A 23,029-nucleotide genomic window follows, 5' to 3' on the forward strand; every position below is an offset into this window, starting at 1 on the left:
CTATCCGGCCGCGACCACCATACCAAGTCAAAGTTTTGCAATGCTTCATAGTCCTGCACTTTCTCCATGCTGCATGACCAGTTTTCATAACAAAGTTGTTTCCTTGCCCACCCTTCTGGAAGACAAAACTTTTCTTGGCGGCGATTATACGAGTTTATGATTAAAATAAAGTGACGAGAAGGCGGCGACAAAAAAAAACAAAGAATCGAAAAAGAGAAAAGGAAAGGCGTCGAGCAGATATTGTATGGACATCATGGATATTCTGATATTGATCGTGCAGGAAAGCAATTCGCAACTCGAGATCGATCGGGCGGTGGGGGACCTCGGGTCGTTTATCGCAGTGAGAATCCCTTTCGCTTGCCTTCCTTCTCTATCGGCCGCCCGCTCTCGACGCGCTGCTTCTTGTCCTCGAGCTCCAGGCGCTGGCGATCGAGTTGCTCCTTCATCTCCCGGTGGCGTGCGTAGAGCTCCTCCTCTGACTGCTTGAGCTTGCTCTCCTTCTCCGCCACCTTCTGCTGGAAGACCATCTTCATCTCGGCCTCCATCTTGGCGAGCTTCTGCTCGTGCAGGGCACGCTCCTCCTCTTGCTTGACAGCAGGGTTGACCTCCTTGAAGACACTAGGATCTTGCGAAACACCCATAGCAAGCAGCTTGTCGGTTCTGTAGTTCTCATACAGGTTGTTGTTGGTGTGCTCCTTGAGCTCCTCCATGTGTGTTCGGATGAGCATCTGGCGGAGCTTGACAAAGTCGCAGTGCTCCTCGTTGTCGACCTCAATGATACCCCATGGGTACTCACGTCCGCGGACCTTGCGGCCGTCGGCAGTCTTGATCTCGTTGGTGGCGCCAACAACGGCGAAGGGAACCTTGGACATGATCTCGTTGTTCTCGGCAATCGTCTCCTCGTCGTCGAGCTCATATCGGGGACCCTCGAAAATCTGGATGCCGTGGTGCTTGATGTCGGCCAAGATCTAGAAACGCACTAGTTAGCAACGCCAATCATTATAAACGCCAGTATTGCGTCGATATCAACTGAGAAAGGAGTGACTCACTCGGGCCTTGAAGCTGACAATCTCCTCGTCCGTCAGGGTGTCGGACTTGGCAATGACAGGGATCAGGTTGACCTTGGTGTGGAGGCGTCGCATAACCTCAATGTCCAGAGGCTTGAGGGAGTGGCCGGTGGGCTGGATGAAGAAGACACAGGCGTGAATTCGGTTGTCAACAATGTTCATTCGGTTGACCTTGTTCTCAGCATCGAGGTAGGCATCGAAACGCTGCTCAATGTTGTCGACAATGGGCCGCCAAGACTCATCGTTGTTAACGAAGTCGCCAAAGCCGGGGGTGTCAACAACAGTCAGGCGCAGACGAACACCGGCCTCCTCAATATCGGCGCTGATGGACTGGATGGTGACAGTCTTGGGAATAATGTCTAGGCTGGGCGCCTTGCGCTCCTTGGGAGGGTACAACGAGGTGTTGAACAGAGTGTTGACCAGAGTGGACTTGCCCAGGCCAGACTCGCCAACAACCATCACATTGAAGTTGAAGCCCTTTCGCACACTCTTACGGTGCCACTGGTTGGGAAGGTTGGCAAATCCAACATAGCCGGTCAGCTTTCTTCGAACAATGTTCTTGTTGTCAGAAACAGCAGCTGGGGAGGTGGCTATTGCACTCGTTAGAAACATTGCTGATGGGTCAATGGGACGCAGAAGAACGTACCAGGAGGCGGCGAGGCAACGCCCTGTGGTGAATCGGCACCGTTGGAAGCTAAATAGACAAACGTTAGCCTCTGCGTTTTTTGAATGCTCTATGATATTGTTTATGCGTGGTGACGAGGTAGGAGGGCAGGGCGTAGGCTGCTGACTGGAGAAATCAGTTTCTTGGCTTCCAACCGTGGTCGGTGGGTTTGTATTCCAAGAGCATGATCTCGTCGACTGGTCAGAGCTTGGCTCGCCATCCGGTCCCAGGGCAGGCTGTATAGGGCTTGAGTATAGCTCATCGTAAGACATGGGGCTCCATGGTCCAAGTCTGGGCGGTTCGTCGACCTCCAGCATGCTGCGGTAGCGGCGAATGGCTGCTGGGACAAAAGCAGGGACTGAGAACTGGACAGCAGCATCTCGCCCGGTTGGCAAACCGCTCAGTCGCTTCGTTGCCTGAGCCTGGGCTGCAACCTGCTCCAAAGCAACCATTGCCGGCGTCAGAGCGGTCTTGTCGAGCTGGAGGCTGCGGGCCCGCGATTTGACATGGTGGACCAGATCGAAAGTCATGCCGGATTACGAAAGTCGGATACAAGGAATTTGTACTTGAAGCAACGGAAATGTTGATTTTGCCCAAAAAAGCGACCCAAGAAACAGTAGATGGCGAGCAACGAATGTGGTTACGGAGAGCAAGACGCGAAATCTGGTGGTGTGTGGGAAAAAGGAGGCGCCAATGCTTTTGTGTTGCCCAAGCCCGCTGCCGTGGTGAAGTGCCTCGTGGCACGTCCAGAATGCCTCCTGCCCCCTCCTCGTGGACGGGACACGCATGGCCACGCAGAGCTCAAAGAAAGAGAGATTCTTACCCATATTGATGTATAAGGAGCGGCCGAAGGAAGTTTAATAAAGAATGGTAAGAAGGCACGAGAGTCTGCGCGATTGGTTAGCTGTTGAGGCCGTCTCAGGGAGGAGTAGCGCAGCCAAACGGCCAGGAGCCACGAGCGGAACAGCAGCTTCGTTGGCTTCAGGGCCCAGGGCAACTTGCGCGCGCAGCAGATGGAAGCCGTCGGGAGAGGCAGATGCTGCTCGCGCCTGTCTGCTCCGGGGAGACGCCCTGAAGGCATCGCGGGCGTTTGTGCACGGGAAACTCGAACAATGGGAGCGACCTACCAAGGAGAAATGCGCTGAGACCCTAGCAGATAACGACGCGTGTCAATGGGTTCGAAGAAATAGGATTAAGAGGCAGAAACGACCGCGGTGAATTGAAGGACAAATGTCAAGATGCTCAACCAGTCGGAGAGGAAGTAGCAATGACGGGGAGTGAAGAAGTGAAGTGCAATGAGGCCAGTTGAGGACGAGCAGGAGGAAGATAATTTCGGGGGTGATGACGGGGAGGAATTTGTGCTGGCTGGTGCAGCAGCTGCTGGCCAGCGTCCCAGGGGCCCGACTCCACAGGCTGGCGAGCAGGTACTGGTACTCGGACGGGTGCGGTGGCTGCCGCGGGGTTTGGGGTATGAGTTACCTGGACTCGTACCACTGCTGCTGCTCCCAGGTGCTGCCGTACTGCCAAGGCAATCCCGTTACCTGGTGCTAACAAGGTACGCTACAGGCCTTGTGCCAGTACAGTAGCTCGTCCAGCAGCAGTGCTTCGCTTCAATCTGGCGTGGTCAATTTGATGGCAAAAGGGGGTGCATTAGCAAGCTAGGCCGCGGCAGGACTAGTCTTCCAGGGGACCGACGGCCTGGCGTGGTGGTCAATTAGCAGAGGTGCAGGGCATGGCTCGCCGTTGGGGGTCGCTGATTGGCCGCAGCGTTTGATTCCGCACGAGCCACAACACAACCCGCCGTGTGGCGCTGCGGCGGATCGGGCTTGGTTCCAGGTACCTTTTCTGGAGTAAAGAGACGCGATGCCCCCATCCATTGAGCGGGCTTGTATGTACCTTGGGGACTGTACCTTGGCGTGAACCCTGATCTGGGTTGAAGAAGAAACGCCATGCAGGCCGGCTGCGAATCTTGGTGGATCGAGGCTTGGGGCGGCATCAAGAGCCAGAGTCTGGCAAATTTGCGGCCTCGTCTCGGAATGCTCGAGTCAAATCTTAAGGGTCGCATGACGGACGGCTTGGGTACTCTCGCTGATACGGACAGGCATGGCACGAGTGCGAGTAGAGGTACAGGAACAGGTACAGGTACACCCGCTCCCGGTAGCACCTAATGTACATCACTTAATTTCAGGAGCTCCAGGCGTTTCTTTTCCAGATTGCTCCGCATGGCTCGCTACTCCTTTGTTCGTATTGCTGCCGGCCACCTGTACGTGTACTAACCTACGAGTACACGCAGTACCAGTACCAGTACCAACGCCGCATCCCGTCTTTATGCCCATAAGATTGAAGGTACCTGCTATTTATAGGCTGGCAAAAGCTCATCTTCATTTGCTTGCCTGTTTGCGCTGCACCAGGGACTCGACACAAACCAAACGGGTCATCAGGTCGACTTGCACAGGCCGGGAAAGCTGGCTCAGACAATCCCGAAGGCTTCTGTGGACTGAGACAGTCTCCCTGCTTCTGCTCGTTCCCTGGTATTTTGGCACCTTAGACGCTGTGACAAGCCAGAGAAATTGACACGCGTGTTTGACTGGATGGGAGAAAAGCAACGATTGTGCCACCAGCAGAAGAGTAGGTAGCACAGCCGTGAAACAAAAACAACCAAAACGGCTTCGCTGGCAAGCCAAAAACCTGCCGGGAACTGCCTACATCCTTGCAGAGGCTAATATCCGACGCGGTGCCTAATAACACGAAGGGGGCAGAGTGTTGCCTATTTCGGAATTGTAGGGTAAATCGTCCCATCAGCCGTGATGAGCCAGTATCACCCGGCAAGTTGGGGATAGAAGCTGGAGAGTGTTTATACTGAGATCTGTATTTTTTAAGATTGGCCATCTATGGATTCTGCAGCACCTGAATCTGCTGTCGAGAGCCCACTCGAGCACTGATCCACAAGGTGGCCTTGTTCAAAAATGTAGGGGATATTGTACGTACATGGACTAACACCAAAGCTGCAGCAGGCATTTGATAGGATAAGACGCGGACGGATCTCGTATATTACCCATTACTTCACTGATAAAATATACAGTATTGACTGTGGCTGACGGAGTGCATGACACATATACTAGAAATAGTTCGTCGGTTACTCGTAACTTGACTCTTTGTGGTGAGACACACATGATCGACACGCAATATTAGAGCTGTCTGGGAACGCCCCACGCGACAAACAATGGATGCCAACCCCCACATGATGGACAAGAGAAAGTGGTTCTTCATGACGGCCCTTTGACTGCTTACTGTACGTACTCGGATGGAGCAACATGTGGATTATCTGTGAGACGAGCAGTAAACATCATTTCTTGAAGCTTATCAGTACGAGTATATAAGCGCACCGCCTCCCAACTGCCTTCATTTGACTCCATGGTCGTTCCGCTTCGGAGACACAGTTCTATAAAAAGCAGATCAACAGGTGGCATCACACGAACATTCTCGACATGGCCGTGGCTCATCATGACTGGCCGGCGATGCGGAGGGGCGGCATCGTATTCTAGCCCTCCATCTGCAGCTAAACGTCAGCGAGACCAACCACCGCAACACGATGGGCTAGCCTGACGTTCTGCTTCATTCCGTCCGTCCATTGCAGCTACTCGTATGCCGCAAAGTCCACCCTTGGACGGCAACCTACCTACGTTGAATCGTCCTTGCACCACCTATTGCCACGGAAATCTCTTCGCAAGGTATATCAAATACTACTGATTTGCTCATATACGAGGTAATACATGTCCATACGGAGCTCTGTGTGGGTCTGGATCAGGGCCACACAGACGTTGAGGCATGGGCTCCCCAAGTTCGCGATAGCCGAGCCTTGTCTGCCCTCTCCCCAGCTTGTGATAGCTTCTGGAGCCCGCACGATCCGTTCCGAGGGAGGCCTGTTGTGGCGTTTATGTAATGGTGAGTGCCAGTTTTAGTCTATCCACGTATGTGCGGTCCAGAGTCTCCCGCCACTCAGCCCTATCTAGCCGATGCCGAGATGCTGCTTTTGTATATACGAGTTCAAGTAATCATGCTTCCGAACTATATTGCAGATACCATGCCCTACCGGAACCTCTCCAAGCATGTCCATTTCCTCATGTTCGTCGTCGTCATCTTAAGCTGAAGCGGCTGAAACAGCAGCTTGCTGGCTGGCAAAGAATTTCTTAGATTCGGCACATCTCTCACTCTTGCATGCGGGACACCGCAGGCCCATTTGCTGGGAGCACGCCTGGCCGGAAAGAAGGTGAGACTTTGCGAGGTCGGCGAGCGCCTGGATGAAGACGGGGCTGCCGTTCAGGCTGTCCACCCGCTTGACAGTATCCGTGTGCCCACTCTCACCAATGACCTCAATGTCGAGCTCGTACAGCGTTTCAATGTGATCAGAGGTGAATGCGATTGGGATAAGAACCAGGTCTTTTTGGCCCTTTTCGATATAATTCTCCACTGTGTGAGAAGTCTGAGGTCCCAGCCAAGCCTTCGGACCGACTTGCGACTGCCAGCATAATCTGTAAGGGTTAGAAAACTTGAGCCGCTGCATCACGGCTTGAACGGTGGCAGCAACTTCGCCCGGGTACGGATCGCCTTGTTTGATAGGTAAGCTTGAGAAAGGCGACGGAAAAAAGGGACGTAAGCACAGGTCATACCTCTGTTGACAACATCCATGGGCAAACTGTGTGCTGAAAAGAGGAGAACAGCATTGCGCCTCCGCTCCTCGGGGTATTCGGCTAGCTTTGCCTCAATGTTCTGAGCAAAAGCTTCCACAAGGCCGGGATGAGTGGGCCATCGGTCAATAACGCTCCAAGTAATGGTACCATTGCCAGTTTCCGACGCCTTCTTGCCCTCCAATCTATGCCGCCACTTCCATAGCTCGTTAAGGCTGCTACCAGTTGTGGAACAAGAGTACTGCGGATATTGGGTGAATGCGACCGCTCTGCCACCTTTTCCGTTTCCAAAGCCGTCGGCCAACAGCTTGTGATACATCTCCTCGGTCAATGGGTCCGCATAGCGGAAAGCGACGTACGGCTTGTGCGGCGCCGTCTCGGGACAGATCTTGTCCAGGATCTTGCACATTTCCTCGCTCTGGTATTCTGACCATTTTCGAATCGGGGAGCCGCCTCCGATGGCGTCGTACTGCTTTTGGATCTTTGGTGTCCTTCGTGCCGAGATCAATGGCCCGATGTATGATTGAAGTCTGCCCAAGGGAATCAGGTCCCCATCAGCCTAGCATATTCCGCCTTGCGATTAGCGAGCGCATTGGTATTGAAGAGCGCATTGGATCCAATTATACATACAAAAAGTCGACTTAAAAAGTCTCCAACCTCGTTCAGCGTCGACGGTCCGCCCATGTTGAGAAAGACCATGGCTGTTGGTCCCTTGGAGCCAGTTGCATCTTGCGTCACAGGATGCACCGGCGTGGCCAGATGTCTGGCGTGGTTGGCGAGCTGCGAGAGGCCAAGAGGAGCTGCCGCTCTCCTTGACAATCCCTTGGAGAATTGCTGTGTAGTAAGCCTTAACGCCATGTTGAGATGCAAAGATTGGGTGGTTAAGGAGAGAGAATTCGGGGCATTGCGGGAAGAATAAAAGAATTGAATACCCGTCGAACAATGTCAGACACCGATGCGCCGAGATCACTGATGCAAGCTCCGAGAGTGGCAATCGAGCGATGGAATGACGTCCCGTTAAGGCGCTACCCATGCTACTTGGGACTTGGGCGGCAGATCGACTCGGTATATGCTCGGCAACAAGTACCCCTCTAGCAGGGCCCGAGCAAGCGTCCACCAATAAGGCTGTCGGCAATTCGGATGAGCTGCACGTGACTTCGCGGATCCCTGTCGCATTCTGCCTAGGCTCGTCGCGTTTGCCTGAGAGTTGTTCGGCGGCATCCACTTTGACCCGCGTGGTTGCCTGGCTCTCACTGTCTTTAATATGAATGGCTGAGTGTCTTACTTGGTGAATGTGAGGAAGAGAAGAACAGAAAGAAAACAATAAAAAACAAGTCAATTCTATTGCTTTCGTTCGATCGGAAATGGCAGACAAACAGCGGGATTGGCGGAGGGAGGAGAATGATGAGGATGACGAAGGAGAGCAGGAGCTTGACGAGTCTGTAAGTCACAGCGACTGACCCCTACTGCTGATATCTAACTAGCTGGACACTGAAGTTGCCTCTCTGACACTGTCTCGCCTAGAACTTCAAGGCGCAGAAAGATGCGGTGCTGCTGGCCGTTGAAGTCAGCCCTTCAATGCTTGAACCCCCTCCAACCTCTGGCTCTAAGAAGGTGGATCGGGACAGTCCGGTTCAAGCTGCGCTCAAGTGTGCCCACCACCTGATGGAGCAGCGCATCATTGCCAATCCCAAAGATATGATGGGAATCCTTCTTTTCGGCACGGAAAAGACCAAGTTTCGAGAGGAGAAAGATGGCCGCGGCGGGCTAGGATACCCGAATTGCTATCTCTTCACTGACCTCGATGTTCCCGCGGCCGACGACGTCAAGGCACTGAAGGCGCTGGTTGAGGACGAAGAGGACGAAGACGAGGTGCTGAAGCCGGTCACCACTGATGTTGTTTCCATGTCAAACGTGCTCTTTTGCGCCAACCAGATATTCACCACAAAGGCTGCCAACTTTGGCAGTCGGCGGCTGTTCATCGTGACCGACAATGATGACCCACATGCATCAGACAAGGCGGCGAGATCTGCTGCTGCTGTGCGAGCAAAGGATCTGTATGACTTGGGCATCACAATCGACTTATTCCCAATCACAAGAGGCGAGTCAAAGTTTGACCTTGGCAAGTTTTACGATGTATGTTTTCTCATTTTTGTTTTGACTTCCTTTGCCCATGCAGCTGACAAAATGCCAAGGACATTGTTTATCGTGATCCCAGTGCAGAGGCCAATGGCACAGAAGTCCGAACATCCAAATCTGGAGATGGATTGTCTCTTCTAAACTCGCTCATCTCAAACATCAACTCCAAACAGGCGCCCAAACGAGCACTATTTCATCTGCCCTTTGAAATCGCGCCTGGACTCCGGATAACCGTCAAGGGCTACAACATTGTGCAACGACAAGCACCGGCGAGAACGTGCTACATCTGGCTTGACGGCGAAAAGGCCCAAATTGCAACAGGCGAGACAACAAGAATCGCGGAGGACTCCGCAAGGACTGTCGAAAAACAAGAAATCAAGAAGGCCTACAAGTTTGGTGGCGAGTATGTATACTTCACACCCGAAGAACAGAAGAACCTCAGGGATTTTGGCTCGCCAATCATTCGGATTATCGGATTCAAGAAGCGCGACATGTTGCCTGTCTGGGCAAGCGTGAAGAAATCTACCTTCATCTTCCCAAGCGAAGAGGATTATATCGGGTCATCCCGTGTATTCTCAGCCCTTTGGCAGAAACTGCTCAGGGACGACAAGATTGGCCTCGCCTGGTGCGTTCTTCGGTCCAACGCACAGCCTATACTTGCTGCTCTCATTCCTTCGAGGGAGCAATCTGACGAAACTTCTGGGACTCCATATCTTCCCGCGGGCCTGTGGCTTTATCCTCTCCCTGCCGCAGATGACCTGCGAGAGATCAGCGCCGAACGCAGGATTGACTGCTCAGAGGATCTAAAGACTAAAATGAGAATCGTTGTGCAGCAACTCAATCTCCCCAAGGGTATATATAACCCGTTGAAATATCCAAATCCGGCCCTTCAGTGGCACTACAAAATCCTGCAGACCCTGGCCTTGGACGAGGAGGTACCGGACAAGCTGGAAGACTTGACGGAGCCGAAGAATAAGGCCATAAGCAAGCGTGCTGGGGGTTATCTGGAAGACTGGGCCGAGACGCTGAACGACGAGGCCGCCAGAGCCGCAACATCCAGGTCTTTGAAGCGAGAGCCGGAAGATGACACCTCCGACCGCCCTGCAAAACAGCGAAAGCCGGCTTCAGAGCGACCAAGCGTATCCACATTCAGCATGGCACAGCTCAAGGCTGCTGTCGAGAGCGAAGGCATCAAGAAAATGACAGTGGTGCAGCTAAAGGATGTTGCCGGCGCCCGGGGTCTCAGCACGAGCGGCAAGAAGGCCGATTTGTTGGAGCGGATAGAGCAATGGGTTGAGGAAAACAGCTGAGTTTTCCTGGTTCTTTCTTTCTTTTTGTTTTCGTGTATTGTGATAATGAAATGTACCACTATGAGCCGGGGGTTGAGAAGTACTAAAGGACGGGATGTTGCTTGATGTTACTATGATTCACTTACATGGACTCTTCACTTGGCACTCTGCGGCCATGTTTATGTGAGTACCTTGGTAGGTACTGCTGGGCACTAAGGTACCAACCAATCAGAGGTGATGCCGTCGCCACTTGGTGGTTGTATACGATGAAAGTACAAGGTAGATACTCGTATCTAAGCAATGTAAATACAGCACAGAAGAAGAATAAGATGAATCAACAACTACTCATGATGAATTATCAATTGCTGACGATGCAAATACGAATGAATGCAATGGTATGACGATAGTTGACCGGATATGGCATCAGCATCAGCATGAGGAAGGAGTACGCGAAGGAAGCCCTGACGCGTTGGCGCTGGGCTCACGCCCCTCACCCAAACTCGCACCCCCAGCAGTTCTTTTCTGCCAGGTCTAGGATCGCAAATCCGCAATCCACCATCAACAATTCCGCAATGGTCACCACCAGCGAATCCGCTCTCACCGTCACCGTCACCGTCACCGTCACCGTCACCGAACCACTGTCCACGTACGAGTATCCCGTCTCTGCACCACGAGCTCGACTCGGACTCGGCCAAGTTCCCGCATAGCCTCTGCAGCGCGCAATCGCCCACGCAAACGGCCGCGGGCAGACGGTCCATGGACTTCCTCGCCAGCTTCAACTTCCGAGACGAGGAGCCCAGCAGGCTCGACAGCCAGCCGCATGCCTCCATTGAGGAATTGCAGTCACAGCTCCGCGATGTTTTCAGCGGCAAGGTCAGCGAGACTCGGGCGGAGCGTGTTGCGACAAGGCTGGACCTCGCAGCAGCCACCCAGTTGACCCTTCCAGTGCCGGAGGGCGATCATCATGCGCTGGACGGGCTGAGCAGGCTGGATCCGTCGCTGGGAGGAGCTCGGTCGACGGGCGTGTCTACGGACCCAGGCGGCGAGCGGACGGGCCGTGTGGTGCGCGTCAGCGACGCTCTGCTGAACCAGCCGGCCGACGATCCAGTGTTACAAAAGTCCATTGCCAACCACCTCGTGGCTGCCGTTGGCCAGGTCGATGGAAGTGAATGGGCGGTGCGGGAGGTATCGCGAGCAACGCAGGACTGGGTCTTTTCGTATGTCTGCAAGAACTCTATGCAGCACTGGCAGCGGCAGCACAAGGCCCAGGTCAAGCCGCCGGTTGCCGAATACTCACAGAGAGAGATTGATCCTCTGTTAGCAAGTGAGCACCTGATCCCCAATTCGTCCTGGCAAACTTTCTTTCTGTGCTAACATGGCCTTAGGCCGGCCTGCCTTTGACTGTCGAGGATCGCTCATCATATCCTTTTCTCGAAATAGTAGAGCTATATTCATTGACTATGACCACATCCCGCTCCACCGCACAGTCGCCCAACTCGCGACTTTGTTCAAGCCCCCGCCTCCACGACGCCCTCTCCCTACGGTAGACAAACAGCCTAAGACGCCAAGTTCATCGAGGAGGAAGAGGGATGCCGACAAAACGCCGGGAGGTGAAGGCGGCAAGTCGAGGAAAAGAAAGAGGAAAACTGGCGATACTGGGGCCTCAGGTGAACAAGTTGTACTCCTCGATTCTCAGGAGGCTGCCGCCGTTGAGGCTGGCCAACTTCAGTTAGAGGAAGGGAGCAGCAGCTCAACCAGCCGGCAGCAGCATGCTCAGGATGCGACAGCAGCTGCACAAAACTCCGCCGCAGGGCTGCTCACCATCAACGTTTCGCCCGAGGAAGCGAAGCGACGTAGAAATGTCGCCATGGTCATGCTTCAGGGTGCTGGTGTTGACCCAGACTCTCTTTCCCCAGAGCAGTTCAACATTTTTGCAAATCAATCCCCGGAGCTACAGAAGGAGTCGCTTAATATGCTGGTTAAGTATGGCGCAGAGCGTCTTCGCATTGTACATCCCGGCAACAAGGAGGGCTCTGCTCCGCCTTCAACCTCAAACCCATCATCTACCCCTGCGACCCAGAGTAACATACAGGGAAGCTCATCTGGCCCGGTCACTACTAATGAACTGGTGCTACAAACGTCCACCCCCACAAACAAGAAGAGTCGAAGGAAGAACCAGGCGGCGGATGGCGAGGGCGAAGAAGCAGACGCAGGCTTAGAAGACGTCGGAAGTGTCAAGAAAACGAGACGAAGAAAGGGGACGGGCAAGTCGAGAAATGCCTGTGCCCAGTGTAAACAGCGCAGAGTCAAAGTAAGACAACAAGGAACACCTTTCTTATGTGGTTCAATAGATTTGTTTGATGCTAACGGTGTACATTTAGTGTCCGAGAGAAACGCCAATATGCAGCGGGTGCCGTGAGGCGGGTTTGATTTGCGAATATGCCGCCCCCAAGCCAAAGAAAGTAAAGTCCAACGCCATCATCACCACAGAAGATGAGCAAGATGGGCAGGATGAGAATGAAGAGGATGATGCTGAGGCCGAATTACATGATGAAACACCACCAGAAGATCAGCAGCTTCATGAAGATGCGGAGGGCTACCCTGAGCTGTCCGACAACTCTGTACACCACCAAATGCCAATTGGAGATGTGCTGCCTAACAACATGGCTGCCACTGCTACTGACTGGGAACAAAGTCACGTCTCGCACAACTATTTCCACCACACACACACGGAAGTTTCCGAAGCAGGCCCTTCGCAGCCCTCACAACCGAGCAGTATGCCACTGTCGGATCTAATCCTGCCTCACGGACGCCAGTACTACCCCAACCTTCCGGCATCCGAAGTGCAGGACCAGACGCAGGCGCAGGCGCTTACACAGCCAATGGCTCATAAAAAGCCAACCAAATCATTAGCCAAAGGGTCTGGGCGCAACGCAGCGATGAGGAATGCCAATCAAGAGGACCGACACAGCTCTTTAAATCCCCCGGCAGCAGCTTCGGACTGGTCTAATAGCGGCAACCCAGTGACTCAGGCCGCAGCGGTTGTAGCAGCAGTTGTGACGTCGATGCAGAGCCAGGAACCCAGTTATGGAATAGCAGACTCGTCTGGCCGGAGCAGTGCTTGGCGTTCTGCGGCGATGCCCCAGGCGTTGGAGAATTCTCATCAGCATAATGTGGCTGCGGCGTCACTTCAACGCTCTGGAGCTGTTTCGCCAATGAATGCTGTTTCACGAGCCACGAGCAGCCCTCGGACGGGCAAACTCCAGAAACGAGGTGCGGTTCACGAGACATCAGCAACAGACGGCTTTCAGAGTCCAAATATGTCGGATCCGAAACAGCAACAGCAGCAGCAACAGTCAAATGCCCATGGGCAAGGACTACAAGCGCCAGCGGGCATGGCTGGCTCTGGAACGTATAACAGCTACGACCGTTATTCTAGCACCCGAGCGCCAGAAGCAGCTTCAACTGACAGAATCACGTACGAACCATATTCGTACCAGAGAGATGCCACCAACAGCACTTCGTACACGAACTATGGCCACGGTTCACACGCAACGACGACAACGACGGCCGCTGCTAGCATGCAGGCACCAACGACAGTCTCTGCAGATCGCGCAGGGTCACATACTTATGGCTCCTATGCGAACCCTGTGTCCCGAAACACCTCCCATACCAGCCAGACGTCCCACATGGGATCGAGGGGAAATGCGCAAGCCCAAGACTTTGGTAACAATAACGCGGACTTGACGCGCAATTCCCGGCAGCACTTCAACCCCCGACCACAGAGTTCGACACCCAGGCCAAGCCAGAATGCAGCGAAGCAGGACCGAAGCTATTCGGCTTACCCATCGCAGATTCATCAACGACAGCAGCAACAGCAACAGCAGCAGAATACTCGCCAACGTGTGTCTCAACAGCAGCAGCAGCAACAGCCATCCCAGCACCAGGCGTGGTACGGCTTCGGCAGCCAGTCGGGATCTGGCTTTGCGGCGACTTCTGGGCACGGGTCAAACTACAGCTGGAACATGCCAGGCGATTCATGAGATGGCTTCTGTGGCGAAAACACCAAAAAAAAAAAAAAGCGGTCGGCATAGGAGGTGGGTTTTTCTTCCATTTGATTTTTAATGAGGCAAGCGTAGAGGATTTGGGTTTATGTACACCTTTAGAGGGGGGTTTATACCCAGTTGGAACTGTTATCATGGCGCGAATGGAGTCTTAATTTGCTCTTCACCCCCCCCTTTACCTTGTTCCTTTGGCGTGGCCTGGCTTTTTCGCTCGGCGGGAGCTTGAATCAAGCTGGGGTGTTGTGATGCTCGACTGTTTGATTTACCCTCTCTTTGCTGCTTCCAAACTTTTTACTTGTCCATATCCTTTATCTAAGGGGGAATAATCACCTCCGTCAGGCAGAGATGTCATAATGAGATGCAAATGCTGCAGAGGATATACGAATGAGACTGGCCATGGTATTACTGCCATTATGAAGATTGTTTTTTTGTGTGAACTCGCTTTGTCATGATATTACTATGATGATGTTGTCCAAAATTCTAGCTGAAATCCATTTAACCGCCTCCCCAAACCCTTGTTATGGTCCATTATCCCATACCATGCCCCATCTAACTCATTAAAACCAATAGAAACGTTGAGTTTCTTATTCCCAAAGCACCAAACCAAAGCAAATGCAAACCAATCAATACATAAGAGGGGAATAATTCATCAGGACACTTTCGTCCCCCCTGGACTCGTAACTGTTTTCTCTCTCTTTCATTCTAATTCTTCTCCTGAGTGATAGGCTCCTCATCACTCTCTCCAGACTCAGCAAACTTGCTAAGCTTGCGAAGTCTAGCGCCGTAAAAGTACAGCAGCCAAATACCGATGATGCCGATGACGCTCAGCCCTCCGAGCAGACTGGTGCCCCTTGCAACGCCGAGATTGTGGAACAGCGGGTGCGCGAACAAGACGCTGCCGCAAGCGAGCGCGCTCCGGAAGAAGTCGTTTGCGGCGAACAGGCTGGCGGCGTACTTGGGGTAGCTGAGCGGGATGTAGACGAAGATGGCCTGCATGACGATGAAGACGGTGGCGCCGTAGATGGTGATGCCGATGGTGGGCACGATCCAGTGGATGGAGGCGCGGGCGGTCCAGGCGAAGAGGAAGAGGCCGATGGTGGGGCCGACGGAGGCCGGGAGGGCCGGGATGAGCCGGTCTTCCTGGACGGGCCAGCCGAACTTTTCGATGCGCGGGTTCATGTAGTAGTAGAGGTAGGCGGTGTAGACGGCGACGCCGATGATGCAGGAGACGAGGATGCAGAGGAAGACGAGGCCGACTTGGCCGAGGTTCATGCCGTAGAAGACGGGGTAGACGAGGGGGAAGACCTCGAAGACTGTAGGGGGGGGATGAAGAGTTAGCATTTGTAAAAAGGTGTTTGGTATAATTGGGGGAAAGAAAAACAACTTACACGAGTAGTAGATGCCGTAGATGATGGCGGTGTACACCTGGACGAACAAAACGGCGGGATCCTTCATGGTGATTTCGAGGGGCTTGATCAGGGCGTCGAGGAAGATGTCGCCCGGGTGCAGGTTGTGCTGGTCAATCTCGCTCTGGGACATGAAGCGCTCGTTGCCGGTGAGCTTGCGCAGGCGGCGGGCGCGGCGGAGGAGGATGTTGGCGCTGCTGGTCTCGGGGAGGAAGAGGAACATGCAGACGAAGACTGGGGCGGAGGCCCAGAGGGACTCGAAGAGAGACCAGCGCCAGGACTCGGCGGGGACAGCGAAACCACTGAGGAGAGGGCCCAGGGCAGCTAGAATTAAGGAAAAGTCAGTTATGAGAAGGCAAGATAGGATCAAGGGGGAGAGGGGGGGGGGATTATCTTACGTCCACAGTAGGCTGCGGCGACCCAGGACATCATGGCATAAGGCAGAGCCATCAGGCTGTACATGTCACCGAGAGAAGCACCGCCAGACGCCAGACACGGCGATCCGAAGAAGCCCTGCAGGAAACGCAGGACCATCAGGCCGGGGTAGTTTGGCGCAAAGGCCGTCGGGATGGAGATGATGACGAACAGGAACATGGTGACGATGTAGACGGGGTTGCGTCCGATCAACGGGATCTCACTCAGGGGGGAGAAGATGAGGGGACCGATGCCGTATCCCAGGACGTAGATGGACAGGCCGAGCGTGGCCTTGATCTCGCTGACGCCGAAGCGCTGCATGATGCCGCCCTCGGAGGTGGTGTAGATGGCCGACGTGGTGTAGACGACGAACGTGTACAGGCAGATGAGGACGTTGATGGCGAGACGCTTGTTTCTGCTCCAGTTGTACGGGTTGTCGGGGTCGTCTGTGTAGTACCAGTCGACGAGGATGGCGCCGTCCCTTGTCGTCTGGGGCACGATGGGGATGGACTTTACCCTTTCGAGCTCGTGCTCTTCATCCTCGCGGAGTCTCCGCGCCGTCATGTCGCCCAGGTCGGAGTGCTGTACGTGCTCGTGCGAGCCGCCGTGGTGGTCCTCTGAATGCCGCGTTCGGGGCTCTGCGGGCTGCTCCTCATCCTTGGGGGCCCGAGACGGGGGTGGCGATGCGTCTCGGCGGGTGCTGCCGTTTGACGGGGTGCGTAGGATGCCGCCCGTCTCTTTATTCTCGGCGGCTGTAGAGGCGTCTGATGTAGATGTGTTGTGAGATGTGAGGGGGACGCCATTCATGAGCTGGACCCAGGGCTCCGGGAGGGTGAAATCATCTCTTTCTTCAGGGTATTTGAGATATCGGTTCTTTGTAACCCAGCGAATGAGCTGCCCAATGGCGGCGTCACGAATAATGTCCGCCATTGTAGATGGGGGTTATTGCTTGTGTTTGTGATGATCGATGCAATTGAACGTGGATGAGTGTGTAAGTTCCGGTTTATGATGTATATATGAATCGATTTAGTCGTCTAATTGTCGACAAACACCGAAGTTTGATGATTGTTTATATATAAGACCGTAGATTATGAGTTGTATCAAGCTGTTTAATAAAACAATCAGGGATATAAGAGGATATAAGAGGTTGCTTCGTGTGATCTCAAGCCCCTCTCTCTCTCTCTCTGCTCAGAAGTAAACCAAAGGTTCTGGAATGTCTTGTAGTCTGACTTCCCGATAGCAAATGGCCACAAGCTTTCCTCTTATATCCCCCCCCCGTTTGCTTTGCGTGTCTCCCAAACTCCATTGCGCAAGTTTGAGTAAAAGCCATGCGGCTCCACACCAGCTGCTCTTTGATCTGTAATCCGGCCGTGTGTAAGAGGCTGTTGGCAAGATCCGGAGAGATTCGCACGGATTCCATAGCTCTGGGACTTGGGATGCTCCATCAGCCCTAGCCATGTTAAAAAGGCGAAAGATGGATCCCGCCAGTAACCCATGCAAGTCTAAAGCTGTGCAAGGGGGTCAGCGCAGAACAGAACAGCCCAGCCCAGCCCCGGCACTGCTTGGCATGTGGGAGATGTTACAAAGCATGCACGCATCATAGCATCATCTTAGAGCACGCCGAGTGACGCCGCCCCGAGGATAGTGGACAGCGATACATAGCAATCTAGCAATCCAGCATTCAACCATCGGACACGGAGTTTTGGGGGGTTAAGCTTAGTAACGCCGGCATTCGATCGGACACCGGAGGTATTGGATCCATCGAGGCTGATTGATGGGCGTGAGGAGTTTGCTGCGGGCATAGCTCTTCCCGTAACTGGCAAACCGTGTCTCCTAAGCCCGAAGTGCGTTTCGGCCCTGGAGATTTGAGTGAGAGATTCGCCTTTGGAGCTGTTGGAGGCGTTATTGGATCAAAGGGCTGGGGGTGAAGCAGTTGGCTGATTGGCCGACCGGCGAGACTAACAAGTGCCGGCTGGGTCGAGGCAAGGGATTGATTTTGCAGTAAAATCAAATCTCTAAGCGGGAAAAAAGAATAAAAGAAAAAAAAAGGGTTTCCGTCTAACGGGCAACGAGGCTTACCAACCAACGACTCAGAAAAGCCCGAGGGTCAGAACTCAGCCTGTCAAGACGCGGCCTAGCGGTCCCGTTTCCGAGGAACTTGACAACAAGTTGATGCGCAATCTGGCTTAGGCAGTGGCCAAGTCTAGTGCAGATGGAGGCAATAGATTGGGTGAGTAATGATGCGGCGAGATTGGCTTCGGAGTAAGGCGACGGAAGCAGATTCGCCCAAGATGCGCGCCAGATGCAGCATGACGTGCTGGGGGTCGGTCTAGAATCTTCGGATTGCTGAGATCAACCTCGTCCGACCCTGGACGAAGACAATGGACGAACAGAAGAGTCAGATTGGCGATTGCGAGTTGTCCCTTGACAAATGCTCCAGTTAGGCTATTCGTTGTTTCGTAATTCCAGCTCTCAACTCCGAGGCAATCTTGCCCCCCGTGTTCCCACGTCAGATTTTGAAACGGGCTCAACAGTCGAAGCCGCCGAAACTCTGTTTGATCCTTCGACTCGTAAACTTCGCCGACGAGAGGAAGAAGAAAAGAGACTTCAAGCTTGTTCGTATCATGACCGCTAATTTGCCCAAATCGGCAAACGCTGTTGCGATCGGCGTCATCTTTGCTTTCAACCTCCTCCCTCTTCTCCCTCTCTCCCTCTTGTTCTCTCATCGCCTTCGCACTCCTTCATTTGTCCGCGCGAGGAGAAGCACAAGCCGCCAAAAAGTCAAAAGGCCCAACATGTGGCAGTCAAGTCTCTCTCCTCCCGTCTTCCATCCTTCGAAACAGACAGCCAATCACGACTCCATCAGATCCCGCTAATCAGCCTCCGTCCCGTCCATGCCCAATCGGAAACCGCTTCGTTCAAGCCCAATCAGCAGCCACTCACGCATTAATAATTCCTCATGGGACTTGTCAGCCACCTGTGACGCTTTCGTAGTCCTTTCTCTCATCGATCCTTCAGCTCTAGCTCCATGCCGTTCAGCATCTTCTGAGCAATCTGGGCTCGCAGAATATTCTGATTAGTGACTTCACCAGCGGCAGGGGAGCCACGTTGCTCGCCTTGCCCTGTTGGGTGAGTCGGCGAGTCACCTCGGAGTGACGATACGCCGTCCTTTGTCATCCTTTGACTCGGGGGGACCCATCGTCGTGATTCGCATTGCTTCTCTTGTTACCCTGGTCGCCTAACCCAAGGCGCCGGTTCCCGTGCCGCCCGATTCACCCGGGCGTAACATTGAACGAACGCCGGGTTGGTTGGTTGGTTGGCTCGTTTCTGAGTTGACTCATCGGACCTTGCAGCTGTTCCCCAATGGGACAATAGTCTTGATAGCTCTGCTTCTGAGCTGTTGAATTTTCATCTTTAGATCCTCGTGCAGTTGCCAGATCAGGAATAATCTCAGTTCTGTATCCGGGCATTGACTCGTCCGGGGCTCGCCCAACAGGAGACTTTTCGCATGTCGCTAGGATATCGGCACATGGTGTTAATCTGCCATCTAATCTGTCATTATCAATTGCTCTTTTCTTCTTCTTATAAATGCGGTCTCCTTTCTCCGGTCGGAAATAGGAATTCTCTGCTGATAAACCGTATATCAAATCGACCGAGCTCCTTCACTACGCAAAGATGTTGACACGCTGGTCATCATTATTGTTGACACGATGGTTATCATCATCACATAACGGATGCCCGTAGACATGCCTTCCGGGAATCATCTGGATTTTCACTGCGGTTCCAGTCCGTCGATGGGGGGGTTCTTATTAGATCTACATGCGCTCATCTCATGGCGTCGTGGTTGGACTTTTTGCCCTCCACTGCGAGGCTAGTTTCGATATCCTCTTCTGCTGCAGAATCCTGCGCACGCTCTTGGCCGTGTCTTCGTCGCCCGTGTTGAGCAGCGAATCCACCACAGGCCAGACCCGACCGTCCTCTCTCGTAATCGCCTGCTCGACCAGGACGCTGATCCATCTCAAATTAAAAGATCGACTCTTCGTAACCCCGCCGGCCACGGCCTGCTTCACGAAGCGGAACGCCAAGTCCATCTCACCAACCTCTGCGCACTTCGTAATCAAAGCACTAAAAGTCGCCGTGCTTTGAGTCGGATCGTCATCTTCTGAAACCTGGTCCGCATACTCCTTTGCAAAGTACTTAGCCGTAGCCTCGTCAGCGCTATGGATGATTAGATTCTGTAGCATCCTTGCATTAGGCGGCTCCACGTCACAGAGCGTCGGCAGGTCTCGGTATAGAGATAACGCTTTGGCGCTGCCGTGGGCTTCTGCGGTTGATTCAACTACCGCAGCTGCGGCCGCGCGAGGCACAGGACGGGCACGGGCTGCCTCCCGCACCACTGCCTCGGCGTTATCCAAGAGCTCCGGACGGCTCCGGACTGCCTTGTGCAGCGTCCTAGTGTAACCACGTCCGATTCTGATGCCGTTTTCTGACATGATGGAGAGGGTTCGTATTGCTGCCGCCAGGTCTCCGCTGCCGGCAAAGGCCTCGACGACGGCTTCGTAGTGGTAGGGTTGGGCTCTTGTTCGCTGTGACACCATATCCAGTGCTTCTGTGGCAAGCTGCGCGTCTGCGTTTCTAGCCGCCGTCCCTAGCACGTTGTCGATGATGCCATCCGACGGCTGCACGAGGTGGTTTTGCACCACCGAGAGCCAGCCAAAGAGAGTTCCCGCATGATGATATGCCTGGCTACACACATCCAACGCGTAGTATATCAGGTTGATGACCATGGGGTCGGTGCTGCCGGTGAGGTTCTTGCGTCTATAGAGGAGTTGCAGCATTTCGTCCAAGAACCCGAGTTTCCCAAACACTAGAATGAAAATGTCGTAGACCCAGTGGTCAACCTTGGCCCCTTGCTCAATCATCTCCGTTAGCTTTGCATACGCCAGCTCGTGCTGGTCGTCTCGCAGCAGTCCGATTGCAACAGCCTGCTTTACCGGCGTGTCGGTTGGAAACCAGTACTCTTGCATAATGTTTCCAATCTCCATCCGCAACACGTAGTCGGGATGATTCATCAACGCTCTCAGGGCGGCGTTGCATAATTCCGCCGTTGGCTTCATCCCCTGCTGCTCGACCATGTCGTCCAGGATGCGGCGCACGCCGTCGACGGAGCCTCGAGGGTGAGCCATGGCGTCCATGAGACACTCGTAGATAAAAGGGGTAATAGGCTGATTCTCGACTCGCATGAGATGCTGTACCAGCTGAACTATCCGTAGATGCTGGTCTACTTCTTGGGTGCTGCTAGCTGGCGTCCATTTCCTCACCTCTCGAAGTGCTGCTAGAATCTCTTCTGTTGTGCTGGATTTGAGTGTCTCCTCTGATGGTGCCGCGGGAGAAAGAAGTCTCGCTCTCCAGGATTTAGGCGTGACATCTGTGAGGCTGTCATCCTTGGTTTCCTCTCTCTGTTGCGCCTCGCTTGCCTGAGAGCCTGGCCGAGAAGATCCATGACCTGATACCACAGTCCTTGATGCAAAACTAGAGCCAGTTTCGTAGCATCGCACATGCACTGGCCCTGCCCTGGAAGCCCTGGAAGCACACTGTCGCCATCCCGCTGATCGTGTGCAAGGCAAGCTCTGTCGATGAACCGCCGTGCGCAGGGCCAGTTTGTCAAAGGACGGGCATAAGCAGCGCCATAGCCCGTCGTAAAGCAATTGGCCGCGCTGCATCTCTCGCCTCACTGCAAAAACGCAGCTTCAACTCCAACCCGAGACCAAATCCAGCTCTGTGTGTCGTTCGATTTGAGGCTTTCAGAAGAATAGTTTGGCGCGGAAAGGTTTCCGACGCTGGCAATGTCAGGTACCCGTCCACACAAAGCACGTACCGCAGTACTTTGTGCAGCCGGGGTCATGCACATGGCGGGGTTCCTCCAGAAAGCTTTCTGACTTAGCACATATTCAGATCCAGCTTCCAACTCGCAGCCTCACGTCCCCAAAAATAGAGCCAACAATCCCTCTTTATTCCTCACGCGACAACAGGCCTTGTCACCGAAAAAACGGCATATTAACAACTTTCCTCGCGCTCTGCCCAATAGAGGCATAATCACCAATCATGGTACGCCCTTGCTTGCCCTGGCCGGCTTCCTCGTAATGCTGCTAATGCGCATCAACCGCAGCTCCCCCTCGGATTGCTCAACGCCGCCCAGGGCCACCCCATGCTCGTCGAGCTCAAGAACGGAGAGACTCTTAATGGGCACCTGGTCATGTGCGATACATGGATGAACCTCACCCTGAAAGAGGTGGTGCAGACAAGCCCGGTACGTCCCCGTCGACTCTTTCAAAAGACGCATCTCCCTTTCCTTTTCTAACACACCTGCCATACAATTACAGGAAGGGGATAAATTCATGCGCCTCCCAGAAGTCTACGTCAAAGGAAACAATGTACGTTTCTCATCCCCCCCTAGCACGCACCACCGGGTTCCTCGCGACCACCAACTGACGCTCTCCGGGGCTCACCAGATCAAATACCTCCGCGTCCCCGACGAAATCATCGACCAGGTCACCGAGCAGCAAAAGGGCCAGCAAGGCGGCTTCCGTGGCGGCCGTGGCGGCCACCAGTCAAGAGGCGATCACGGCGGCCGAGGAGGCGGCGACAGGGGACGAGGAGGCCGTGGCGGAGGCAGAGGAGGTCGTGGAAGGGGGCGCGGCCAGTAGGAAAAAGGGCATGGCCAGTTAAACAAAGGGCGCGGCGGCGACGACAGCGACTGCTACAACGACAATGACGAAATGAATAGAATGTTGAAGAAGAAAGCGGGAAGAAAGCAGGATAGGGACTGATGAGATCCGTGGCAGTAACGAACGCTATCATGTACGAATGTCATACCCAGGGCTGGATAAGAAGAAGGATAGGACGAGCTTTTCAAAGCAATGTTAAACAGCGGCGGGCAACTACAGCAATGAGAGCTCTCCAGACAATGAGATTTTATACGCCAATCGTCAATCTACGAAATCAATTGATACCCAATGGCACGCACGCGTCCGTCACACCTTTGGATATCAGCATTACTGTTGTTGACAGCTGTCGGGTTTAGGGTAATACATGGAGAAACAGGGCGTTTATACGAGACCGTCAATCGATCACAATGGGCATCAGCAGTTGAATGATCAGGCATAATGTTAGAAATCAATAAAAATATGAAAATTTTGTGACCTTCTATAGGGTCATTCAACCAATATGTCTTACTAGTAAATATCTCGTAAATCTAATACCTCTGCTTCCGGTCCATGCCATCAATCCCACGATAC

The 23,029-nt window shown here is 53.7% G+C and overlaps 7 protein-coding genes across 7 annotated transcripts; 3 read left to right on the top strand and 4 right to left on the bottom strand.

Annotated features, from left to right (window-relative positions):
- Window positions 1–332: 332 nt before the first annotated feature.
- Triagg1_8547 (uncharacterized protein) lies at window positions 333–2,261 on the bottom strand (the record flags this gene model as incomplete). Its single annotated transcript, XM_062903405.1, has 4 exons — window positions 333–968; window positions 1,050–1,657; window positions 1,714–1,761; window positions 1,859–2,261. The coding sequence occupies 4 exons, from the start codon at window positions 2,259–2,261 to the stop codon at window positions 333–335; spliced, it is 1,695 nt and encodes a 564-aa protein (XP_062752543.1).
- A 3,611-nt stretch (window positions 2,262–5,872) lies between these two features.
- On the bottom strand, window positions 5,873–7,277 carry Triagg1_8548 (uncharacterized protein; the record flags this gene model as incomplete). Its single annotated transcript, XM_062903407.1, has 3 exons — window positions 5,873–6,339; window positions 6,402–6,978; window positions 7,050–7,277. The coding sequence occupies 3 exons, from the start codon at window positions 7,275–7,277 to the stop codon at window positions 5,873–5,875; spliced, it is 1,272 nt and encodes a 423-aa protein (XP_062752544.1).
- Window positions 7,278–7,783: 506 nt separating this feature from the next.
- On the top strand, window positions 7,784–9,868 carry Triagg1_8549 (uncharacterized protein; the record flags this gene model as incomplete). Its single annotated transcript, XM_062903408.1, has 3 exons — window positions 7,784–7,861; window positions 7,944–8,555; window positions 8,615–9,868. 3 exons carry the CDS (start codon window positions 7,784–7,786, stop codon window positions 9,866–9,868), a joined length of 1,944 nt encoding a protein of 647 aa, XP_062752545.1.
- Window positions 9,869–10,281: 413 nt separating this feature from the next.
- Triagg1_8550 (transcriptional regulator family: Fungal Specific TF) lies at window positions 10,282–13,890 on the top strand (the record flags this gene model as incomplete). Its single annotated transcript, XM_062903409.1, has 4 exons — window positions 10,282–10,493; window positions 10,555–11,171; window positions 11,233–12,158; window positions 12,229–13,890. 4 exons carry the CDS (start codon window positions 10,282–10,284, stop codon window positions 13,888–13,890), a joined length of 3,417 nt encoding a protein of 1,138 aa, XP_062752546.1.
- A 723-nt stretch (window positions 13,891–14,613) lies between these two features.
- Triagg1_8551 (uncharacterized protein) lies at window positions 14,614–16,661 on the bottom strand (the record flags this gene model as incomplete). Its single annotated transcript, XM_062903410.1, has 3 exons — window positions 14,614–15,224; window positions 15,300–15,641; window positions 15,716–16,661. The coding sequence occupies 3 exons, from the start codon at window positions 16,659–16,661 to the stop codon at window positions 14,614–14,616; spliced, it is 1,899 nt and encodes a 632-aa protein (XP_062752547.1).
- A 2,900-nt stretch (window positions 16,662–19,561) lies between these two features.
- On the bottom strand, window positions 19,562–21,335 carry Triagg1_8552 (uncharacterized protein; the record flags this gene model as incomplete). The annotated part of the gene is made up of 2 exons (XM_062903411.1): window positions 19,562–21,237; window positions 21,290–21,335. 2 exons carry the CDS (start codon window positions 21,333–21,335, stop codon window positions 19,562–19,564), a joined length of 1,722 nt encoding a protein of 573 aa, XP_062752548.1.
- A 501-nt stretch (window positions 21,336–21,836) lies between these two features.
- On the top strand, window positions 21,837–22,438 carry Triagg1_8553 (uncharacterized protein; the record flags this gene model as incomplete). Its single annotated transcript, XM_062903412.1, has 3 exons — window positions 21,837–21,839; window positions 21,901–22,041; window positions 22,115–22,438. The coding sequence occupies 3 exons, from the start codon at window positions 21,837–21,839 to the stop codon at window positions 22,436–22,438; spliced, it is 468 nt and encodes a 155-aa protein (XP_062752549.1).
- Window positions 22,439–23,029: the final 591 nt, after the last annotated feature.

The sequence above is a fragment of the Trichoderma aggressivum genome, assembly GCF_033847375.1.
Source record: "Trichoderma aggressivum f. europaeum strain CBS 100526 chromosome Unknown scaffold_042, whole genome shotgun sequence".
Classification (NCBI taxonomy): domain Eukaryota; kingdom Fungi; phylum Ascomycota; class Sordariomycetes; order Hypocreales; family Hypocreaceae; genus Trichoderma; species Trichoderma aggressivum.